The following is a 24,313-nucleotide window of genomic DNA, read 5'->3' as shown; positions in this document are numbered from 1 at the left end:
CTGGACAATGAGACTATCTAAAATAAGAATAGTTATTTATAGTACTGAATCATTAGACTGTCTATAAAATAAAAATAATTCACATACAGGCTATGGATTGGACCATTAGACTGTCTATAATATAAATATAATTCATCTACAGACTATATGGACTGTACCAATATTTGAAGTAAAAATCATCGCTGGCTCAGTCTAATCGAGCCAACATGAACAGCGTCTGTAATCGGTTATTTGGGTCTGTTGTAATCACGTGACATTATTTTCCTCCCTCACTTCCGCATAGATCCGGAGCAGAGGAGCGGACTATGGCGCCCGCTGCGGAGCGGCCCTCCTCTAACTACCTGTTCACCGTTAACGACACCAGACCAGGACCTAACTAACTTAACTAACCAGCAGGTGAGTTGAACTGACCAGTTTGTTTGTGTTACCGCTAGTAGAAGCTGTTAAGCTCGGGCTAACTAGCTAACCGCTGCTAGAAGAACAACAACACGTTCGCTCTGACTCTCCTCTCGGATCGACTCCCATCAATTCTCTGTTGTGGCAGTTTGCTGAACACTGCTTTTTAAACAATGAGCAGCATCAGCCATCGAGCGAACTGTTCATGGAGCAGTGAGCTGTGTTTAATCTGACTCACTTCTCAGGTGCAGGAGGATTAATGCTAAATAAAAACCTCCCTGACCTGGTTTCACTCTCTTTAAATCATCTGTGACATAATATAGGTAAGAAAATGGGAGTTCATATCGTTTCATTGAGATACTTGTCTCCTCCTCTTTCCATGTTATGTATTATTTATTCCCTGGTGATTATCATGGTCCTCTCACATCTCAGCCAATCACATGACCCTTTAAATCCATTTATAATCTGAAAACAAATCTCACAGTGAATATCAAAAGGAGCTGCAATGATTAGTCAATACATTGGTCAGAAAATGACTGAGAAATTACTAATATTTTTCTTCCAAACTAATCAAATATGATGATTTGAGGCCTTTTCTTAAACTAAATATTATTTGGATGATGGACTGGAGGTCAGACTAATCAGTGTAGGTTTTATAGATGAAATACAATATCAGTTAATCAAGAAAACAATCAGGAGATGAATCAATAATGAAAATAACTGGATGTCGACTCCCTCCTCAAAGTGCAAGTGAAAGCATCCAGACTTTTAATTTAACCAGACAGATCTGACAGGAGACGCTCTACAGATTTACACTAAATTTGTGTCATCTTCATATTTAAAATATGGATTTTATTTTGAGTGTTGGGGCTAAGAATGTTCTATTACAAACACTAAAGTCAGAATAATCAATATAATATAATTTATTTCAAACATTTAACTTGTGTTTTCCATCAGTCATATATTATTTATTGAGATATTTGGTCTATCTGTGTGTATCAGTGGTGAAACACAGTAATCAGACCCATTCATAAGAGAAAGTTGCAAGCACCACACTGCTAAAATACACCATCACAAGTAAAACTGTAAAATGTATGTCCTGTTGCAGTATCAATCTCTAACGTTGCCATTTTCTTATATGAAAAATCACAGCAAATATTTACTGTGGCTTTTTTGTTTTTGATGTTGTAAAAACTAAATTTCCTTTAATGTAATGAAATAGAATATAAGAAAGCTAAAAATTGGTACAATACAGATAAGTGCACAGAATAAGTTATACCAAGCTGTATTCTCAGGTTTAGTGATGTAGCTCGAGGGTTTGTCTCATCACCTCTGCTTGTGTCTCCGCGTCTGAAGTATCTGCTCAGATATGTTGTCACAAAAAGCACCTGATACACTGTCATTTATTTTGAGAGATTTTTCTGTTTTGAAAGGCCAGAGAAGGTTAAAGTTTGTCCATAGAGTCTTGTCTGTTCCAATGCTCAGGCATGGTCCTAGGAAAGCTCTTTTGATATAAATAGTTTCCCCTTTTCTTACAGTGGATATCCTCTGCCTGTGTACTATAGGCTAGTAAACCTCCAGATCTCTTGAATGATTTGGGAGCTGTCACAGAGTCCTTACTCCTAGGAAGGTTTATCCATAGACGTGTAGTTAATTACAAGGCTTGAGGTAAAAAATGACATCACTCTTTAAGACGTTTAAAGCACTTATAACCAAAATTGTATATTGAGCAGCTTTATGCATACCGGCCCTGATCTCCTGGGGCTAATGTTACACCACATGACCCAATTTCTCTCTATAATCTCCTCAGTGAGATCATGGATTTAACGTCATTTCTTACTAAGCTGAACATCAGTGTGTTTGTGTGTGACGGCCGTTTCTCCCAAACATTTCACCATTGAACAGTGTTTTTGACTTTGCAGTAAATGGCAGTTTTCCCGAATGTCTCAATATGTGGTTTCCCCCAGACCAGGGTGTGAGTTCATAGACTATTATCTGATGCTCCATTTGTCAGTGTGGCCCACCCAGACCCTTCGCTCTGCCCCCCGGTCCTCGGCTCTACCTCTGAGGTCTGAGGTTCATCCCTCCACCCCTCTGCTCCCTCCACAGACTCAAAGCCAGTGCATCATGGTGGATGTAACCAAATGGCCCCTCTTCAGCCTGATGGGGCCTGAGGAGCTCTCCACCATCCTGAAGGCCTGCGTGTTTGGGACGTCTGCAAACGAGGCCATCTACATCACGGGTGATGATGAGGTGAGAGGTCACAGGGAAAATAAACTTGTGGTTGGGTTTTATGCTGTGTTGTTGTTTAGAACAGTTTCATACAACACCAGTAGTGAAACAGGCCAATAACTAATCTAACATGTGATGTTTGCTCTGCGACACCGCTTTTTAAAGCACCAGAGCCAGAGCTCCTCAGCTCTCTGTGTCAGTGCTGCCAGAGGTTATAATTCCTACCCCGTCCGGTAGTTTGTTTTGAGTGTGAATGTGTGTGTGTGTATTTGTGGAGGGCTGACAACATCCGACCACCACCGGCAGCTCTCATCAGCGGTGCCTGCTACTGGTCCTGTTTGTGTGTCGGCTGTGTGACCTGTTACCTCCTCAGCTGACTCAGCCTGCCTCTGCTTAGCCCTGCTTATCACTGATCCACATTACATGCTCTGTTTTTTTTTTTGTTCTCTCCCTCCTCTTTCCATTCTCAGGTCTATGTGTTTGGGTTGAACTGCAGTAACTGCCTGGGCACAGGGGACAGCCAGAGCACCGTTGTCCCCAAGAAGCTGGACTTCCTGAGTGGGAGGAAGGTGGTCAGCCTGAGCTACGGCAGCGGACCCCACGTCCTGCTGGCCACAGAAGGTAGCTGCACAAAACCTTTAATCCTCCTTGTTACCATTGGGTTACAGAAAGTGCAGCAGCAGAACTTATCTTTCTGTGTTTCAGACGGAGAACTGTTTGCCTGGGGACATAATGGATACAGCCAACTGGGAAATGGGACAACCAACCAAGGAGTCGCCCCAGTAATCGTGTCCGCCAACCTGCTCAATAAGAAGGTCACAGAAGTGGCCTGTGGCTCTCACCACTCAATGGCTCTGACTGACTCAGGAGAAGTAAGTGTCTGCGGGGAAACAAATAGTTGCTTTTACAGTAAAAGTGTTCACAGAGCAGAATGGAAGCTTGTATAATACCCGTGTAATGACACAGGTGACTCAGCTTTGGTCAGAGGCAGTGCTTAGTCACACAGACCCTTATGAGACCCTAAGTCCGATCACAGCAGGAGTTGATCCTCCTGGACTGAAACAGAAAACTAAGCTTGGCCAAAAGGAATCCATTGTGCCTCTAACTACTTCACACACGGTCGTCTTCTTATGCACCGTACAGTCAGGCTGTCTGTGTTAGCCTGAATCTCCCCAGATACAACACAGTTTGTCTGGAACCGATTAAACACACAAACAAGACGACTTTGAATCATTTCAGATTTTGTCAGTTGTTGAATGAGTAGTTCAACAATTTGGGAAATTAGCTAATTGCTGAGACGAACAAGGGGATTGAAGCCACATTCATATTCGTACATTAATGTCAAGCTGCCAGCAAACCTAAGCTGTTTGAGTCGTCTGGACAATTGGCTCTGGACTTTCATCATAGTTGTTTACAACAATAGGAAAATCTCAAGCGTTGGGGTGAGTGCTGGTGCAGCATGAGGGTGGGGGTTGGGGGGGGACATGGAGCCCCTCCGGATAACTTCAGGAGGATATCCTGAGCTCTGCATGCCGGAAAGCAGCTTCAGAAATAGAAATTCTATACATAACCCCCCCCCCCCCCCCGTTAAACCTTTTACATAACATACAATTATAATTTTCAGAGCCATTCACCTATTTCCAGTCTTTGTGTTCAGTTGCCGCTTCATAATTCATACTACAGAATATATGAATCGAATCCAACTTATATCCCAAACTGTCAAACCCTTAGTATAAGCTGTTGTGTTATGATGCAGCATTCTGTAAACTACAATACCCACTGTCCTCCAGTGAAGGGCCCTCTGTCCAGATGACCCACTTTGATTACAGGTATAAAACTAGAATGGTGGAGCACTTAGCATCAGTAAGGCACAACGTTTGTTTGGACAAAAACTAAGAAGATATATTTGAACTGTTGATTCCCAACTAAAGTCACATTATCTGAGCTGAGCACTGGGGGTAGTTGCATGTTTATATCAATTAACAGGAAGAGATGGAGGGTGTTAAACTCTCCATTGTCCAGAGGAGAATCTGAAGCTCTTATAAACCTGCCTTCTTTTTAAAAGAATTTTAATGTATCCTCTCACCTCTCATCCTCCTCTCTTCCAGGTGTACGCGTGGGGCTACAACAACTGTGGTCAGGTGGGCTCAGGCTCCACAGCGAACCAGCCCACCCCCCGCAGAGTGTCCAGCTGCCTGCAGAACAAGGTGGCTGTCAGTATCGTCTGTGGTCAGACCTCGTCTCTGGCAGTGGTGGACAACGGAGAGGTGATTTCCTGGTTCACACCTGATGTATGAATGTTATTTTCCAGTTAAATCCAGCCAAAGAAAACATTCTCTTCCTGTCACTGCAGGTGTACGGTTGGGGCTATAATGGGAACGGTCAACTGGGACTGGGAAACAACGGGAACCAGCTCACCCCCTGTCGACTTATGGCTTTGCAGGGTTTATGTGTGCAACAGGTTTGAAATGACACTCACAAAAACATACTTTTATGAATCTCTTGGTACACATGGACACTGAGATATGATATAACACAATATTATCAATACACAATGAACAGTTCAGACCTGTTCAGTTAGATTCTCCTCAGTTGTAGATTCTCTTTCAATATTTTCTTTCTCTGAAAGAAGGAAATTCTAAAATTCATAATTCATGCAATAGACTCAACTAAAAGTTTAGATATTTAGCATCTTATTTATTTATCATTAATCTAAGATGCTGTGGTTAATTTTTTTCTAAATTTAATCAAAAAAATTGAATCATTCAAAAAATTCCCGTCTATGTTACTTCATTTATGGTCCTGAGTGAATATTCTCAAAAAAATCAGTCGCACAAGTGCTCAAATGTTTTGATATAAAAATGCCTTCATACAAATGAGATTATATTAACTGATGCTCCTGAAGAATAGAAAAGCCTTCAGTAGATTTAAAAAAAGAGAAATACAGTTATTGAAGTGTGGTGATACAGTGAAGCCTGTTTCCATGTTGGTGGGATTCACACTGGATTTTGACTCATCTTACACATGAAGTCACAACAGTTTTTCTTCAGAATTATTATAGGAGATTTTCTGTCATCAGACTATAATACATTTATCAACCAGTTGTTTCCAACTTAATTTACATAGCACAATCAAAGTGTGTCACATAAAAACTGTTAAAACAAGGAAAGTGAAATAGAATTGTATATAAACAGTAGGTTAAGAAAAATGTAATGCCATGTAACCTACAGCTTGTCTCAGGCTACGCCCACTCCCTGGCACTGACCGATGAGGGGCTGCTGTATGCGTGGGGCGCCAACACATACGGACAACTGGGCACCGGCAACAAGAGCAACCAGCTCAGCCCAGTTCAGATCATGACCGAGAAAGAGAGGTGAGGAAGGCCGTGACGTCGCAGCAGACAAAAACAATAGATCCTCTCTCTTGGGTCTACACTCTGTGATCGACTGATTACTCTTCTTCTCTGACAGAATCGTAGAGGTCGCTGCCTGTCACTCCACGCACACATCTGCTGCCAAGACGCAGAGTGGCCAGGTGTTCATGTGGGGCCAGTGCAGGGGCCAGTCGATAGTGCTGCCCCACCTCACACACTTTACCTGCACTGACGATGTGTTCGCGTGCTTCGCCACCCCCTCAGTCATGTGGAAGCTTCTCTCCATGGGTGAGAAAAGGAGGAACGGAAAAGTGCCCTACGATGCCGTAACTAAAGCACTGCACCAGTTAATTTGACAAAAGCATAGTTTTTATCTTTCTAATGCCAGACATTGCTGTGTGTGTGTGACTTTGTTCTCCTGCTCCAGAGCACGATGACTTCTTGACCGTGGCTCAGTCTCTGAAGAAAGAGTTCGACAACCCAGAGACGGCCGACCTCAAGTTCTGTGTCGACGGCAAATACATCTACGTCCACAAAGCAGTTCTCAAAATCAGGTTGGTCTTCTTTTTTTTTTTATCTCACAGCTGTTTCGATTAAATCATGGAAGTATCAGATGTATAGCTCTGTATTAAACCACATACAGTTGCAATCAGAAATATTCAACCCCCCAAAGATTTTAAGGATTTATCAATTAAAGTAGACAGAATCTTGTTCTTTGATCAAGATTCTGCTTCGGATGCCTTCTTTATGAGTTGAGTGATACAGAAAATCAACACGGAAAATGCATGATGTAGTATTTGTGTCCTAAAGTTGAGTTGAAACATTATTAAGCCATTGGGAACTCTATACTGATCCTTCATTTGCTTCAGCTGTGATGCATATATAAACCCCACCCATGAAGGTATTCAAGGTGAGTTGCAATCATGGGAAAGACAAAGGAGCTTACACAAAAGCTGAGAGAGGAGATTATTTCATCACACCTGAAAGGCCTTGGGTAGAAGAAGAATTCCCCAAAAAATTATATTCCAAGAGACACAATTGGGAACATTATAAGGAAGTTTAATGGCTGGCTTCAAGATGCACTCAGCTCTTGACCACAAGGAACATCAAAAGTCGACTAGAATATGCCAGGAGGAATTTGGATAAGCCTACAGAGTTTTGGGTGACAGTTCTATGGACTGATGAAACCAAACTGGAACTGTTTGAAGGTATGGACCAGCGCTATGTCTGGCGTGTGAAAGGACAGGCTTATGACCAGAAGAATACCATCCCCATAGTCCAGCATGGAGGTTGGTCAAAGATGATATTGGGCTGTTTTACTGCGGCAGGAACTAGAAATCTTTATTGTGTACATGGCATCATGGATTCACAGAAATATCAGGCCATTTTAAAGAGGAATCTGATTCCTTCTGTTGACAAATTGAACCTTGGTGATCATTGGACTTTCCAGTAAGACAATGATCCAAAGCAAAATCTCCAAATCCACCAAAGCTTGGTTGAGAAAAAGATCCTGGAACGTCCTGGAGTGGCATTCACAGTCACCAGATTCAAATTTGATTGAAAATCTTTGGTGGGATTTAAAGAAGGCAGTTGCAGCATGGAAGCCATCAAACATCACTGATCTAGAGGCTTTTGCACTTGAAAAATGGGCAAAGATTCCAATCGAGAGGTGTAAGAAGCTTGTCCGCACTTACCGAAAACATTTTTTAGAAGTTATAAAAGCTAGAGGATGTGCCACAAAGGACTGAAGCTGGGGGGTTGAATAATACTGCACATGCACATGTGTTGAAAGAGTTACATTTTTCATTTGAACTTCAAAGTTAAGTCAACTTCTGTTGTCAAAATAACTAAAATACGCATCAATAAATATCTTTTGTTGTTTGATGAGTTTTTTTTTGTCATTTATTGTCATTATCTGTCATCCACATCACTATAATGTCTATTGAGGTGAGGGGGTTGAATATTTCTGATTGCAACTGTATATTCTGCAGGTGTGAACACTTCAGATCCATGTTTCAGTCCCATTGGAACGAGGACATGAAGGAGGTGATTGAAATCGACCAGTTCTCCTACCCGGTGTACCGCTCCTTCCTGGAGTTCCTCTACACGGACAACGTGGAGCTGTCCCCTGAAGATGCTATTGGTCAGACTCACACACGTGCTGCTTACTCTCACATCCTGGCATTTAGCCGTCAGTTGTTTCTTATTTATTCGTCTGTGCCTGTGCTCTCTCAGGGCTGCTGGATCTGGCGACGTCATACTGTGAGAACCGCCTGAAACGACTTTGTCAGCACATCATCAAGAGAGGGATCACCGTGGAAAATGCCTTCTCGCTGCTGTCGGCTGCTGTGCGCTATGATGCCGAGGTCAGTTTTCACCACCAGTCCACAGACTCGTATACTTTGGTATATGTATATTCCAGAAAGCCTTATTTGACTTAAGTTGAAATTATGGCTGGGCAAATGTCATTTATAACCTCTAAAATCTGGTAAGTTCAAGGGCCTGATATTTATGAGTCTGTTCGATTTGGTGCATTTTCAAATTAAAATACATAACTTTACAGCAAATATGAAGCTAATGCAAAAGATCCCTTCACATAAACACTGCAAACAGGAGGAAACCGGAGATTGGTGCAGAGCAAATAATGGTATTTCTCAAAATGACAAATTATTCCTTTAAAGCATAAACAAGGCAACAGAAATGAGGCAATAAGAAAACAGCTGGAAGTGTCCGGCAAAACAACAGTGAGGTAACAGTCACTTTTACTATGTGAGACCACAAGGTCCTCTCTGAGATCCTAGAGTTGAAAAAGCCTTGAGGTCTCCAGCATTTGGGGGGAAATCAATTTGTGCATCTTCTTATCGACGACCAAAGGTTTGAGCAGGCGCTGCCGAGGAAAGAAACCGATGGAGTAATTTAAAGAATGGTGTTGATTTCTTGACCAAATTGAGGAACACGTTGGTTATTTCTGCTCTTCTCGTTGTCATCCAGGACCTGGAGGAGTTCTGCTTTAAGTTCTGTGTGAATCACCTGACCGAGGTCACCCAGACTGCTGCTTTCTGGCAGATCGACGGCAACTTGCTCAAGGATTTCATTTGTCGAGCGAGCCGCTGCGGAGCCTTCAAAAACTGACCTCAGCCCGGGGTAACGATGGCAACAGACGGAGAGGGGGCTGTGGAGTTCTGGGAGTGAATTCTCAAAGGACGTCATCCCCTCTGTAACTCTGGCTCCAGAGTGGAGATCTTTAGATAATCGCTGGCAAATCGGTTGTTCCTCTCATTCCAGACTAGAAGCACTCTCCATCATGTGAGCTGCGCCCACTGACTTTAGAGGACAGAGCTGACAGAGCAACACGACAGCAGAGTCCAGAGCCCCAGTGCCTGACTGCCTACACAGTTACACATGTTGTGTGAAGGGAACACTTATCGCTTGATCAAGGTGTTTCTTTCACAGATTTTTCTGCCAGTTTGCTTCTTTACTATTTCCATTTATCTGTTGAATTGACCAAGACACTTGTTTAGGGTTTGCACTCATATTTTTTTGATATGATTATGTTTTGCTTTACTTTAAGAGCACATCCTAAGTTTGGATGCAGCATCTGGTATCATGCTTTTCAGGTTGAGGCTCTTTGCTGTTAACCACTCAAAGAGCTTTACAGTACAAGTCTCAGTCATCCATTTATTTACACATTCGTACTGTGCTCCTTCTATCACAAACTGTGGGAACAGCAGTCAGGGGCACTACAGCCTTCAGTATCTTGCCCAAGGACACTTCAGAATGCAGTGTAGGACCAGAGAAGCCGGGTATCGAACCACCGATCTTCTTGTCTACCTCCTGACTTGCCTCTGCAGCTGCGACACACGACTCTGATCGAGTGTCTTGGTTGTTATTTGACCCAAATATTGAAACTTGGGTTACAAGTGAGATTCAGGGCAGTGTGATTGATCGAGGGCCTTAACCTACAACCGACACTGAGCCAGTCCCAGGTGTCTGCACCAGTTTCAGACCAACACAGTTGTTATGTCCAGCACCCAAGCTTTTTTAATTAAAAATGCACTTATGCACCCACGGGCGTTCTAGTCTTACTATTTGGACTCTTCCTAAATGCTCCAGACGCTGCAGACCATGTGCTTCATATAGAGCCTCCAGTCTTAAACTGTGGATTCCTCTTTAAAGTGATGGCTTGCTTAGGTTGGAGAGTGTTATTTTTGTGCAGCTATTTAGTTTTTTTTATATTGCAACAAAACAATAAGTGGCTGTTAACCTTTTACCAGCTGTAACGTATGTATGGAGCCATTACAAATCTGTTGAAAGCATATCTACTGGATGTTGGAAGCATTATTTTACAGTTTTCACATTGTGTGGGGACATTTGCAGTTTTGCACTACTGCTGTGGGTGTTTTAAGGATTTGCTCAATTCTATGCAGGATATTTCTCATTTAAAAATCAATGTTTTATTGATTGATACTGACTTATGAGGTGCCAGTGACATTTTGTGACCTGCTAGTAAATAGATAACAAGAATGATCCGTGTTGTTTTTTTGTAAACAATCCTTTTTCCATTATATGAGATGATTTTTTCAGGTTGTCCATCCGTATGTAGACTATTAACAAACGTTCATGTGGAATCTCAAATGAACTGATTAGAGTTTGGTGGTCAAAGGTCAAGGGGACCTCACAAATTATGTCTGATGTTTTTCTTGAATGTGATGTCTTGAGATCAGGTTGAGGGCAATTCTACAAAATTGGCACATACATTCACACACCAGCATATTTCCCTTTAACAATATCATTTAACAGTTTTAAGAAGAAATTTGTTCCAGAGTAAAGACAAATTCCTCTTTCATCATTCATGCGAACAAACATCTGGACTCAACTGTGCAAACTAGTTACAGAAAATGAACACAAACAAAGGCAAATACTCGGCTGTAAACTGCAGAGTTAACTAGTTTGGTCTAAGTTGTATAAATGAGGGCTGTAGCTACAAGTCCCTTTTGGAACCAGGTTGTGAGATATTCACAAATACACAGATCTACCTAAAACCCAATACAGAAATATAATCCAGAAACATCTACAGTAAAATCTCCTCAAATAGGTTATCGACTAAAAAAAAAAATATATATATCTATACATGTACAAAAAGTACGGCCTCATCTCCTCAGTGCTAAGATGACCTGTTGCATGGTGGCTGCTGCCTTCATCAGCTCTTGCTGTTTCCGTTGTAACTCTGCAAAAACAATATATTGTTACTAACACTTAATTCATAGAAAGAAGGTAGATCAGTGCTTTGCGCCTCCTTTACTATTGGCATGGGTCAGGAAAGAACCCATTTCATTTAGGTTCGGATCCTGGAATTTTTTTCACTAGCTTTAACATTGTAATGTTTTGATATTTTCCCTGTTTTCCCAGGGAATAATTCATGGCTCTTGATGAAACAAATCAAGCCTATTTAAGAAATTCTAATCTATGAGTAGGTGAAAATTAGTGCAGGTTGTTTATTAAGGGTCTCTTGGGCCTTGGGGGAAGTCTGTGCTCTACTGAGTGACACATACCAGTCCTGAAATGGACGTTCTAAGGCCTAACAAAGGCTCTTTTACCTCAGACAACATCCCATAAAATAAACTGCAATGAAATGTAGTGAGCAGATCAAAAAACGGGCCTGAAGGGGGCGCCACAACATAGGTCACGACCATAGCACTGTGCAGATTTCGATATTACAGTCTACAAACTTGTGAATTCCAGCTCTGTGTTTTTACACAACCTCAGCTTCCATCAATCTGTAAGTGTTTACATGTGAGGGCCAGAAGGTACCAGCCTCACTGTCTCTAGAGTAACAATGTTAAAAAGTCCACCTCACCTTTCTGCTGCTTGGCCACAATCTCCTCCAGCTTCCCAGAAGCCGCCATCACGTTCAGCGCATGATTGCAATCTGTGGAAAGAGGAGAGAGTCTTAACCAAAACTGCAGGGTTAAAAACATAAATAAAACAGGTTGTCTCAGGAACTCTTACCGTCCTCACTGGCCTGGTCTGACTGGATTCTGCCGGCAATATCATTCATCTCATTAATGAAATCTGTGAAAATGGCCTGTGTGCATCCTGCAGCGTTGCAGCTTTTCCAGAAGGTCTGGGAGTCGATTCTGGGCTCCGGGTCCGAGGGAGGCTCCACAGGATGCGGTGGAGAGGAGACGCAGATGGGTTCAGGTGGAGCCTTGGAACTGGACAAGCTGGTGCAGGGAGGGGAGCCAGGAGGACTGAGGGGTTTGGATTGGTCAACAGAGGGAGTGGAACCAGGGGAGCTTTGCAGTGGGACGGAGGGTCCAGCGGTGTGTTGATCAGGACTGGACCCTGAGATATATATGGTACCAGAGAGAGAGAGAGAGCGAGCGAGAGAGAGAGAGAGAGAGAGAGAGAGAGAGAGCACCATATGTATAACACATGGTAGCAAGTGGAAAAAAAAAACTTGTATAATATATTTTGACAACTGTTTGGCCAGGCTCAGGTTAAACCCTTGAAAAACACATACAGATAATGAAGGCCATAGAACTCCTTTTATAATGTAGTTTGAGAATCATAACTGAATATAAACACAATGAAATAAATCTTGGAATTAACAATTACTGTCTTAAGATAACTGTTAAGGTGCAGCCACAGAATACAGTCATACTTAACGATTCCTATAAAATGTATCATTTGACTGCAATTCATACAAATTTTAGGAGGAAAACGTACCTTCATCTTTCTTTTCCTCCTCTTCCTCTTTAACCACTTGGGGACAGTTAACTACCATCGCTGGAGGAGTGAGATCCGAACTCTGTGAAGGTGACATGCACATCAGGAAAGGACACAGCAGACTCATGTCACAGCAAACGTGATCTCATGTCACAGCAGTGATGATATAAACCAAATTATCAATCACATGTGAAATCATACTTTATATAGATTTTGCCATTAAATGATCCCTGCAGCTGATTCATTCAAATGATCTTAAAGAAGCAAAAGACAAAATCTTATTTTGCACTTAATTTTAAATTAGGAAAACTTGTATTTGTCCTTGTTATTCTTGTTCTTCACATACTGTGTCCTGCTACCTATCTAGTGGTATATCTCCATAGTATCTGTATGTCTATGTTTATTTACTAATTGGGGAATAAAGGGGGAAAAATGAAAGAAATTAGGAAAACTGTCAAATGTAGAAAACACCAAAAGATGAGAATGTATATCTGTTCAAAACACATACAACCTTTGTGCACCGAAGCAGCTGACTGAAATCATGAGAGGCTGATGGATATCAGCTTATTAAACGTCTCGAATTATGATATTCTTGATAAAAATAATGAATACAGAGGCTTCGACCTACTTGCTGCTCTGGAACAGAGTTGGCACTTTCATCTATATCTGACTCTAAAGGGGCAAACAAATCCATATCTGCAGAAAATAGGGAAACATATAGAGTCAAGAGTGATACACGCGCACGCACACACACACACACGTTACACTCTCTTATGCAAGTTCACCTGAGTCTGAAGAAGTCTGTCCTTTAGTTTGACGTTTCGAGGGGATCTCCTCCAGCCTGCGACAGAGAGATCACATGTAAAACGTTGTGGTGGTAAGAAACTACAGGATTTAAGTGTAGAGGAAAATTGACAAATCAATGATATTGAATAAAACTACATTCAACTATAAAAATATAGTGTTATTCTTTTTAACCTGTATTAAGTTTGTACATATTAAGGAGTATCTACCATATTGAATTGAATTAAAACCTCAGTTGAGTACGACAGAAATGAAGAAATATCCGAGTCTCAGAATTACCTAAACTAATAATTGAAGATAAAGTGCAGTAGCTGAGAAGAGAATAATATTTTGAGGTGCAACAAAAGTAGCATTAAATGAACAAAACCATAATTGAGACAAATTATTAAAAGGTTCAGTGTGTAGAATTTAATGACATCTAGTGGTGAAGTTGCATGTTGCAGCTGAATACCGTCACCTCACCCTTCTTTTCCAAACATTAGAGACAACCTGCGGTAGCCTTCAGTTCTCACAAAAACTCGAAAGGACCTGCTCCTTATTTAAATATAAAAGGGGCCATTCTAGGGTAAAGAAAACCACGATTTACAATTTAGATGATTAGTGAAAACATCACAAGGAATATTTTATGTTCAATTCTTGCCAATAAATCCCTTTCACCAAAATCTTACACACTTGTCCTTTATGACCGAGTAAATCATATTGATTTATACATATTTAAGACTTTTCAGGCCTAAAATTCAGGTTATTACATTTTAAATTACAGTAACATCCTCTTAAAAATATCTGAAAGCAAGAGACTCTACAGATTCTACACCTTGAAGGTTAAGGGATGCAAATTGTGAACAACTTACTCGTCTTGACACAACCGTCTCTGCGTCAAACACAAAAGCAGAGTGGTTAAAATCGTCAGAATCATTCAGGATGAAACAATATTAAAAAGATTTAGTTGAAGTGATCGTGAATAATGTGTGAATTCTATAGGACTGACACATGACCAAAAACTTACATAGATCGAACAACTTACATGGATAAAAAAAAGTATAATCATATAATAATATGCATAATAATCATTACCTATAGGACACAAAATGTGCACTAATCCTCCCCTGAAAATAGTTCCCAACAAATGTACTATTTTCTCCTATTTGTATGAAATTTTCTTTAATTGGAAGGTTTTGAACACTTTTTTTGGTGTTTTGTGGTTTTAACTGATGTGTGTTCTGTCATTGTATCGGATCCGTTACTTTCTCAGTCAAACCTTAGTTAATCCAGCTCCATGGGGATTGGTGGAGGTTCCAGGTTCTGATGAGTTGGAGTCGAACCCCTTCACCAAACCATTGCTTTGTGTGTCTGGGATAAAGAAAAACACAACAAAAAAAAATTTCACATGAAAAACTGAAGAAGTACATATTCAAAGATACTCTCTGACTCTGTGGCTGTTGGTGTTGGAAGCAGTACAACCCGGTGCATAAAAACACATACATGTAATTTAATGTAAATGATCAGTTATTCAATAAACTTGTAACCTGCAGCGTTACAAGTTTATAGCGGTTTGTGAGATCTCTTACGAAAAGTTAAATAAAAAATTTCGTATTCTTGGTGGAAAACGTTTTTAGCAATGTTTCTTAATAAAAATGCATTTTTGATGTTTGATTTGTTAGTTATTACGAAGGTTTTTCACGTTTCTTTCGTATCTAAGGTGGTTGCTATGGACGCGTTTGTCGGTCCTTGCCGACAAACCGGAAAACTTGCCCACGTTACTATTTTTCCATATAGTGCAAGGCATCAGTAGAAGAAGGACACACAAGATGTGTATTGAATCTGTCAAAATGGCAGTTTATTTTCCTCCCCTCGTCAATTCCTCGTTCCGTAGTACATAACCACACACCAACTTCCACATGAATTAGCTTACTAACTAACTAGTCCTTACCTAATCGATTATTTAATATCATGACGTTAAGTTTTTGTAATTTTCCCTTCACTTCCGTAACACGATCAGTGCGCCGGACTTTGCGTCATTCTCCTTTGCCCCCTGCCTGGGTAAGTCCTCGAATTTATTCATATCACAAATTCTAATACTTACGTATTAAAAGTGGTTTTTATTTGTCCGTCTCCCTGTTGGACCTGTGACCCCAATATCAGTGGCATACTAAGTCTCTGGTAAGTAGTTCCGTATACATATATATATATATATACACACAGCTTCAAAAGTTACCATAAACTTACGTGAAGTTTAAGCAAGGGGGGACAATGCATAAGGAGACGGTTGTTGTTTATTATTGCGTGTTTGAAGGAATTTGTGGAATTAATACAATATTTCGTCAATTTTTTCTTTCCTGTATGTCTCACTAGCTTAATGTTTTCGATATCAAAGACAAAACATGTTGTATTCAAGATCTACGGGACCCTGGCTACTTTGGCCATATCATATATAGTGCGTTTAACATGTTTAATCTGTATTATTTAGGCAATATGTCATCAGAAGACGATGTAGAGACTCATTTTGATGAGATTGTCAAAGTAGCAAGAACTCTGACCAAAGATCTCAACTCAACTCTGGTAAAGAGAAAAAAGTAATGTGAAGTAAAGACATTTTAATATGATATTTTTAACGGTGACATTGACCATTATATGCTAGTAAGAACAGTGTAAATGAAAAAGGACAGTGTTACACATTGTGTCCAAGCGTCTTGTGGTGTCATGGCCTAAGTTTTCTCTAAAACTGGAGTCAGATTTATCATGATGATCCTTATGATGACAAAATTGTATGTAACTTGTTTTTACTGTGGTAAAAGTCCAAATATTAAATGAAAATATGGGGTAAATATACTTTATTTATAAATATAGATGTTTTATTTGCAGGGTCCTACCTGGGTACTTTGGTTGACAGCTCTCTTTGGAGTTGAAGAGTGGGAGACTGGGAGAGGAGGATGGGTAACTCTGTCCAGGAGGCGAATGGGAGGTGGATGGTGCTGTGGCAGGAGCTGTAGGTTCAGGGTCTAATGTACAGTTGGCAAAAGAGAATAAACATAAATGACAAAGTTAATACTGTTGAATGTATTCCAGGATGTCTATTGAAACTTACTTGGATGTTAGTAAGATTAGACTTGTAAACATAATGAAAAATCCATTTTAAAGAGTGCATGATTATTGGATGGTCCACAATCTCAATGTGTAAATGTTATCAATGGAATACCAAAGTGGCCGATTTGCATGAACATTATATTACACTCATAAAATCTGGGAGACTTAGGCTGGCCACAGACCATCTCAGATAAAAACTCCAGCGTACACGCATCTTTCATGCGTGGAAGATATTCCAGAGAAAACCTAGACAGGTGAACTGCAGAGTTTCGTAAATCTCCAAATGAAGCAATGGGTACCGTCACCTGGCCTAACTCATTGTGCACAGTGTAAACCAAAGAAAGACTCAAGCAGTGATTATCTTGGCCCAAACCCTTCCCAAGAAACAAATCTGGCAAACAATGGGCACAAGCAAGGCGATGAGCTATATACATATTTCTTGTGTCCTTCATAAGTTCAGAGGTAAGCACAGACAAACATCTTCTCATCTTATGGTAAATAAATGATCATATGGCCCTTCTTACCACAAGCTGTCAAGAAGAGGCTGAATGTTTTTTCGTCCTCCTCCTCCTTGGCTACTTGATGAAGATGGGATTCAGCCAGTTCCCTTGGTCTCTCTGGATCCACCGGATTTAAATTGTTGGCCTTCTCTCTCCTAACTATCACTGTTTGAAAAAGATCATGATTTAATGTTGACACCATGCATGTCTTCTGCACATGTCATGGAATATGTAGCTGTATTATGCCATACTGTTGTATAAGGGCACTCAATTTAATAGCAATTATAATAATAGGCTTTCTCAAGTACTGATAAAGTATGAGTTAAGGTAAGTATCTACAGTATTACCTATTTGTGAGTGTTAATCTATCTTGATCCTGTACATTACACAAGGACAATTAATGATACTGTCTCATTTCACAACATTTCTGGCATTATTCGACATTCATTATAAATGCCTAGATAGACATTACATAGCTGCCAGTGACGTCTCATAAAACCATACTGAGCTACATTTGGTAGAACGACTGGGTCTTCTGTGGCTGGGTTGGCCTTACCGATATAGCCAAAAATGTTATCTTAAGGTAGTTCTCAATTGAAATAATGTGAGATGGAAGTCTGGTGACCTCATAAAACTGTCAACTTTTAATTCTGATTATTGTGACTATCCTACTTTTTAGTTCCACATTTATAAATTTCAAAGTTGTACTTCATCTCAGGTTATTAAACATCTCCTGATACACAGTGGCAATCTGAGCGTAGTAAAGCCTCTGAAGGACATAGTCAGCAGCACAGGAGCTAGGTCAAGAATAAATGCTAAAGCGTATTCAGTGTGCAGCGTATATGTTTAGGATCTAATTTGTGCTTATTAAAAAAATATAATGAGTCAGAAGTTAAGGGAGTAACATTTTTATAATCTTAAAGGTTCCTAATCACATGTTTATGGACTGCATATGTACAAATAAAGCTACAAAATTTGTTTTGCAAATTTAACCCTGGAATTTGGATAGCTTGGACAATTTGTGGAGAAAGTGCAGAGGATGGATAAGGCAGCATGAAGTCATGAACAACATTGTTGATAAAACGAAGGGAGAATACAAATATTGCAAAAGAATATTTACAATTTGATTTTCAGGTTAAATGCCGGAGTTGCTGCCAGTATTGTATGCTTATTAATAATGGCCATACACCAAGGATGACTTTGTAAATTCAAAGAGAGAAAGATTTAAAAGAAATACACATATTTGGATGATAACTCTGTAATTCTATACATCTGGTCCAAGGGGTTGCGGTTTTCTTCTAAAATGGTTTCTGATCACAAAATGTGTAATGATTCGATGAGGGTTCGAAGTTCACTGTAGAATGTATCCCCCCAGAGGTGGTGTTATGAGATCATGAATTGTAACCAAAAATATTTAATAAAGACTACACTAGCACAAACACAACATTTTGTGGACTAACCTGACAAGAGGCTTTTATACAGTGAGCGTACTGCTACCACCGAAGCGGTTTCCGTGTCTTTGACTACCTCCAGGCCATTGAGGTAGTCACAGGACACAGAGCCCCTCTTATTGGTCCCAAAAAGAAGAATAGGGTGCAGCCCTGCCATCTTGAATTTGTGAACCTGAAAACAAATCGGGAACATAATCAAAATGGATTGACTATTAAAAACAAAAAGCATTATATTGTCAGTAGCTCCATATCCTTATTGTTCCAATTGACCGTGGCCCTGATCTGATCCAGCAGCAAAGCCTATAACCTGTCCACCTTATAGCATTAAAAATATGCCAAACAAAGTTCATTGAGAGTCCAGTTGCTTAGAAGGAGTAGGAAAAACTAGTATGGAGGTATCCGAATTTTGTTAGACCAAAGCAAAATGACTTTAAACTTTAAAGACATCCTTGTTATTATAGTACAACGTTTAGTTTGATGGAAATCAGAGAGCGACTTAAAAAATGTATTACATCCTGTTTACTCTTTCCCCAAATTCTGGTGTAGTGGTCATACAGTTTGGCCTTTGAACTATCAAAGTGAGATATTAGAAGTATTTGTGCCAATTTTCTGGGCAGTAAATTTAGTAAGAAATGGGGCTATGACCTTAGGAGGGTAGAAAAAACAATGACTTTCAATTGTATATGTTGTATTGTACGATTGTCTAGAAGAAATATAGCACTTCACCAAGGCATCTAAAGTTAATCTCTATACCTTTTTTATTTTAATCTGTGATTTATTTATGTAATAAGTGTCTTTTAACTGCTATAATGTTACCTATTAGTACTATACAAATTAAATGTATTATAATAACTATTACTATTGAAGATTCATTGTAGCTAGTGTGAAGAGTCAGCAGGCTACAGGTAGTGAAGAGCTTACCAGAACCCGGGCAGCATCGACTAACTTGGAGGTATTACCATCTTTTTTTAACTTTGCCCCCCATTGCTTGCTGGCTTTTTCCGTTGCTTTTTGTAAAGCTTTTTTCATTTGTTGTCGCGCTCCACAAAGTTTGCATATCTTGCAGGCAACAGCTATTTGCTGCCTGCAAGATATGCATGTTTTAATAGTCGAGCCTGGCATTTCAACTGAAAGGGAAAAGAGAACAAAATATTAGAGTTCATCCATCAGAGGCCATATTTTCTTATAATAAATTAGTCTTTCAATAACTATAGTGTCCTCCTATTAGTGATCAATTGGTCAGGAGTGAACAGTTTGTCAAGATTGTTAGAATAACATTACCTTCTTGTTGTGCAAAGGAAAATATCGGTATCTGAGGGAAAACAGACAAAACATAGGTTGCTATAAAACACCTATGAACTAATTAACACTTATTAACAATTTGCAGCTGCAAATAGTGAACAGGAGAACGGACCATATTACCGCAGGTTTGATTTATTTGTGAGTGGAAACCTATGTCAAGGTGCATTACAGAATACTACTCTAGTTCTTTAATCATTTTATGATACGCATTTGATTGAACTAACTACTCGTAAACGATTGCATATGGAGACCATGTTTTTCCACATTTGTTGATTTTCATCATCATTATTATTATTATTATTAGAGTATATTTTAGATCGAGGACAGCCATCGTTACTTGAGTAGAAGAACATGCCTCTAAGATTCTTCCTGGACTTTGCAAACATATTACTTCTGCTAGTCAATACAACAAAATGTGTGGCCTGAACTTTGAATGGAGGTCAGTTGTTCCCACAGTCATTAAACTAAAATCACATTAAAAAAATATATTTATATATCATAGATGTGTCCTGATATTAGCAGTTCTGGACTGATATAGAACTTACATTACTGAAAGTTGTATGTCTTTGTTTTTTTAGGCATTAGAAATCTTGCTGAAGTAGTGTAAGCTATCTGAATTGACTATATTGGCAACTTTAAGCTATCAGACTGTATATGATACCATAATACTGCAAATCTAAACTAACTCTTGTTGGACGTGACACCCTATCTTACTTGAAAACGATCTGGGGTTGTAACTGTCTGCTAAACCTGCCAGTTTATGCAGATTGTTGCATTTATGATTTGGGTTGTGTTTATTTTGTTCTGTACGTTCAAGTAAATGTTGTGTTATCTTTTGAAACGTAGCGACTCCCCTCGCATAAAGTGCCTGTAGCTTTAAGGAGCGGACCGTTTTAATAAAAGCAGCTTCCTTACCTCGTTCCGCTTGGCGAGGGGTGTTCTATGATCGTTAGTTCTGTAAGGTTGGGAATTGCCGTACAGCTGGCGTCCTGTCGTTACTGCAGCTCGAGACGCAGCTGTACGGCCGGTGTTTTAGCTCTGCCTCGGACCGGAAGCGAGGTATTCGGTGTGTTTATTAAAACGGTCCGCCTCTTACAACTACAGGCACTTATTCGAGGGGAGTCACTACGTTTAAAAATACCACAAATTACTAACTTACGTAACACAACACATACTTGAACATGGAGAACAAAATAAACCCAACCCAAATAACAAATGAAACAATCTGCATAAACTGGCAGGTTTAGCAGACGGTTACAGGGGTTACTTTAATGTTACTTTATGTTTTAGCTTAGTGTGTGCATTTAGCTTTAACATTTACTACTGACTAATGTTGGTCTTCAAACCACCGTCACAGAGAAATAAATAGAATTCGAATAATCAAATACATGCAGACTTTCGCATTGATTAATCATTCGTAGAATTAGAACTGAGTTTTGCTTTAAGTGGTCTTAGTAGTTAACGATAAACGATTTACTTACTTTTCAATGATGAGTGACCTGCGGGCGAAAAATGCATTCTCACTCGTTGGCATTCTCAGTCGGTAGACTTAACCCCACAAAACATCTGCAGCGCCACCCCCACGACATTTTGACGTAGCAACATTTACGATCGTTTCGAATAGTAGATGAGAATCATTGCTAATTTGCAGAGTAAAAATATACACTTTGTTTGCTCTTACATTGTCTCCTCTTTAGCTAAGTCTAAGGGCTAAGCTAAATGACCAGACGTCTCATTTTATCCGGGCATGTTTCCTAAGCTAGATATCTATAAAACACTAATTGTTTTTCAAATTTTACTACCTTATTTCCCCGGTTTCAATCAGAATCAAAATAACAATTAGATAAAACAATACATATGTTCCATCGCCTACATGGGGGTTTAGCAGGCTCTGGCGTTATTTTCGTTACGTAATCCTCTAAAAAAAAAGGTAACAAAACACCATGGTGTGTGTGTGCCGTTGTCACGGCTAGCCTATGAGCTTGCATCTCTCTGACCGGACGTCATCAGTCTGACACTAGTTGGTAGGCAAGCCTGTCAATCACTCATTTCCATGTCCGTTACTAGCCAATGGCTTAGAGGCTGAACAGACCATAGATATATGGAACAGACCAACACGCTCATGCTAGCGGTTAGCTGTAATGCTAAGGAGAAGTTTTTCAAAGAGCTCCAGGACGCTCACTCATTCCATCACAAAGTACCCGTCAACTGCATGCGCATCGATAACACAATGGTCCCGGTTCGGAAGCTTTAAACTGCACTATGAGTGCCGGCCTGTTGTGGCAGCGAGGGAAGCGTCCATAGCAATGAAAATATTTAATTTCCCATGAAGAATAAAATTAATGTCCGCCATATTTTTTGGTTTCATGAAGAGAGCAGTGCATAGGTCACGTGTCCCCAGCCTCCTGACTCGCGATTACGTGGAATTCATACGAAATCTAGTGGATCCCTTTTAGTAACATTTCCTACACAATTTTGATGAGACCAGCCTTTACAAAAACATACTTTTATCAATCTCTTGGTACAAATGGACACTGAGATCTGACATAACACAATATTATCGATACACAATGAAAAGGTCAGACCTGTACAGTTAGATTCTCCTCAGTTGTAGATTCTCTTTCAATATATTCTTTCTCTGAATGGGTTTAAGAAGGAAATTCTAAAATTCATGCAATAAACTCAAGCTGAGATATTTAGCATCTTATTTATTTATCATTCATACCACGTTGAAGGAATGCCGACAAAATTGTCACAAACGTTCACACACCAGCATATTTCACTTTAACAATATCATTATCAGTTTAAGTAAGTAACAGTTTTAAGAAGAAATTTTGATCCAGACTAAAGACAAATTCCTCTTTCATCCCTCATGCAAACCAGACATCTGGATTAAACTGTGCAAACTGGATACAGAAAATAAACACAAACAAAGCTAAATACTCGGCTGTAAACTGCCACATTATTGAATCTAGCTTGGTTTAAGTTGTATAAATGAGGGATGTAGATACAAGTTCCTTTTAGAACCAGGTTGTGAGATATTCATAAATACACAGATCTACATAAAACCCAATACAGAAATAAAATCCAGTCATGATTAAAATAATTATTGTGGGTCAGTTTATATATTGTATATACATCAAAATCTCCTCAAATAGTTTATCAACTAAAAAAAATAAAATCAATAAAACTATATAAAATGCAGTTAATAATTTGTTCTAAAAATATCAAAGTTCATTATAAATGCAAAAGAAGGAAAGTTTAGGTCAGCGGACAGCCTCATCTCCTCAGTGCTGAGAAGACCTGTTGCATTGCGGCTGCTGCCTTCATCAGCTCCTGCTGTTTCCGTTGTAACTCTGCCAAAAACGATATATTGTTATTTATTAAAGTTGATGAATTTATAGAAAGAAAGTAGATCAGTGATTTACGCCTTCTTTACTATTAAACAAGTTGTATTTCAGATGCAATTTCTTCTGCCACATTGTTGAGTCAATGCCAATAAATCCTGTGTGTGGTTATTTATTCGAGACGTCTGTTAGCTGGTCCCATATTTTACCAGCACAACTTCCCTGAGCTGATAGTAACACATTTTAATTACGTTCATATTCTAGTAGTCTGATGAATAAATGTTTGAAACAACTCATCAATTATCAAAATAGTTTAGGGTTAGGGTTAGGGTTAAAATGTTCCTGTTTCTAATCGAATAATTGTCTCATCATTACAACTCTGTGTGCTGCCCATTGTTAGCCCAGTTTCCATCCCTGTCCATTTGCCTTTAAGCAAGATTACGCATAAACTACTGGATGGAGGTGGGAAGAGTCGGCATGGGTCAGGAAAGAACCGATTTCAATTAGGTGGGGATCCAGATCATGCGTCGGATACTAGAATTTTCTTTTCACTATTTTTAACATTGGAATGTTTAGCTATTTTCACCGTTTTCCCAGGGGAATAATTCATGGCTGTTGATGAAAACAAATCAAGCATATTTAAGAAAATTAGTGCAGGTTGTTTATTAAGGGTCTGTTGGGCCTTGGGGGAAGTATGAGTGACACATTCCAGTCCTGAAATGGACGTTCTAAGGCCTAACAAAGGCTCTTTTACCTCAGACAATATCCCATAAAAGAAATTATAATGAAATGTAGTGACCAGACCAAAACACTGGCCTGAAGGGGGCGCCAACACATAGGAAACGACCATAGCACTGTGCAGATTTTCTATATTTCAGTCTCAACTTTTGATTTTCAGGTCTGTGTTTTTTAAACAACCTCAGATTCTATCAGTCTGTAAGTGTTTACATGTGAGGGCCAGAAGGTACCAGCCTCAATGTCTCTAGAGTAACAATGTTAAAAAGTCTACCTCACCTTTCTGCTGCTTGGCCACAATCTCCTCCAGCTTCCCAGAAGCCGCCATCACGTTCAGCGCATGATTGCAATCTGTGGAAA

The 24,313-nt window shown here is 39.7% G+C and overlaps 3 protein-coding genes across 4 annotated transcripts; 1 reads left to right on the top strand and 2 right to left on the bottom strand.

Annotated features, from left to right (window-relative positions):
• Positions 1-278: 278 nt before the first annotated feature.
• Positions 279-10,526, top strand: rcbtb1 (regulator of chromosome condensation (RCC1) and BTB (POZ) domain containing protein 1). 2 transcript variants are annotated; one of them, XM_062402027.1, is made up of 12 exons: positions 279-396; positions 2,411-2,649; positions 3,099-3,249; positions 3,334-3,500; positions 4,737-4,895; positions 4,982-5,089; positions 5,859-6,001; positions 6,099-6,289; positions 6,429-6,555; positions 7,993-8,144; positions 8,237-8,367; positions 8,993-10,526. In XM_062402027.1, the coding sequence occupies exons 2-12, from the start codon at positions 2,524-2,526 to the stop codon at positions 9,131-9,133; spliced, it is 1,596 nt and encodes a 531-aa protein (XP_062258011.1). In that variant the 5' UTR covers positions 279-396; positions 2,411-2,523; the 3' UTR covers positions 9,134-10,526. The 2 variants fall into 2 exon arrangements, with proteins under 2 accessions (XP_062258011.1, XP_062258012.1); XM_062402028.1 differs by having other exon boundaries at positions 285-396; positions 2,506-2,649.
• A 187-nt stretch (positions 10,527-10,713) lies between these two features.
• Positions 10,714-20,901, bottom strand: LOC133966923 (FYN-binding protein 1-like). The gene is made up of 14 exons (XM_062402029.1): positions 20,787-20,901; positions 19,851-19,881; positions 19,491-19,696; positions 18,579-18,741; positions 17,143-17,283; positions 16,405-16,533; positions 14,793-14,884; positions 14,386-14,405; positions 13,516-13,571; positions 13,359-13,426; positions 12,731-12,812; positions 12,011-12,346; positions 11,859-11,930; positions 10,714-11,228 (listed from the first exon to the last, which is right to left on the bottom strand). The coding sequence occupies exons 3-14, from the start codon at positions 19,689-19,691 to the stop codon at positions 11,152-11,154; spliced, it is 1,437 nt and encodes a 478-aa protein (XP_062258013.1). The 5' UTR covers positions 19,692-19,696; positions 19,851-19,881; positions 20,787-20,901; the 3' UTR covers positions 10,714-11,151.
• Positions 20,902-22,564: 1,663 nt separating this feature from the next.
• Positions 22,565-24,304, bottom strand: LOC133966921 (uncharacterized; the record flags this gene model as incomplete). The annotated part of the gene is given in 2 exon segments (XM_062402026.1): positions 22,565-23,227; positions 24,233-24,304. Coding segments are annotated over 2 exon segments (149 nt in total), but the record flags the coding sequence as incomplete, so codon positions are not given.
• Positions 24,305-24,313: the final 9 nt, after the last annotated feature.

This window comes from Platichthys flesus, chromosome 13, assembly GCF_949316205.1.
Source record: "Platichthys flesus chromosome 13, fPlaFle2.1, whole genome shotgun sequence".
NCBI classification, from domain to species: Eukaryota; Metazoa; Chordata; class Actinopteri; order Pleuronectiformes; family Pleuronectidae; genus Platichthys; species Platichthys flesus.
This window is presented reverse-complemented; position numbering and strand designations above follow the sequence as displayed.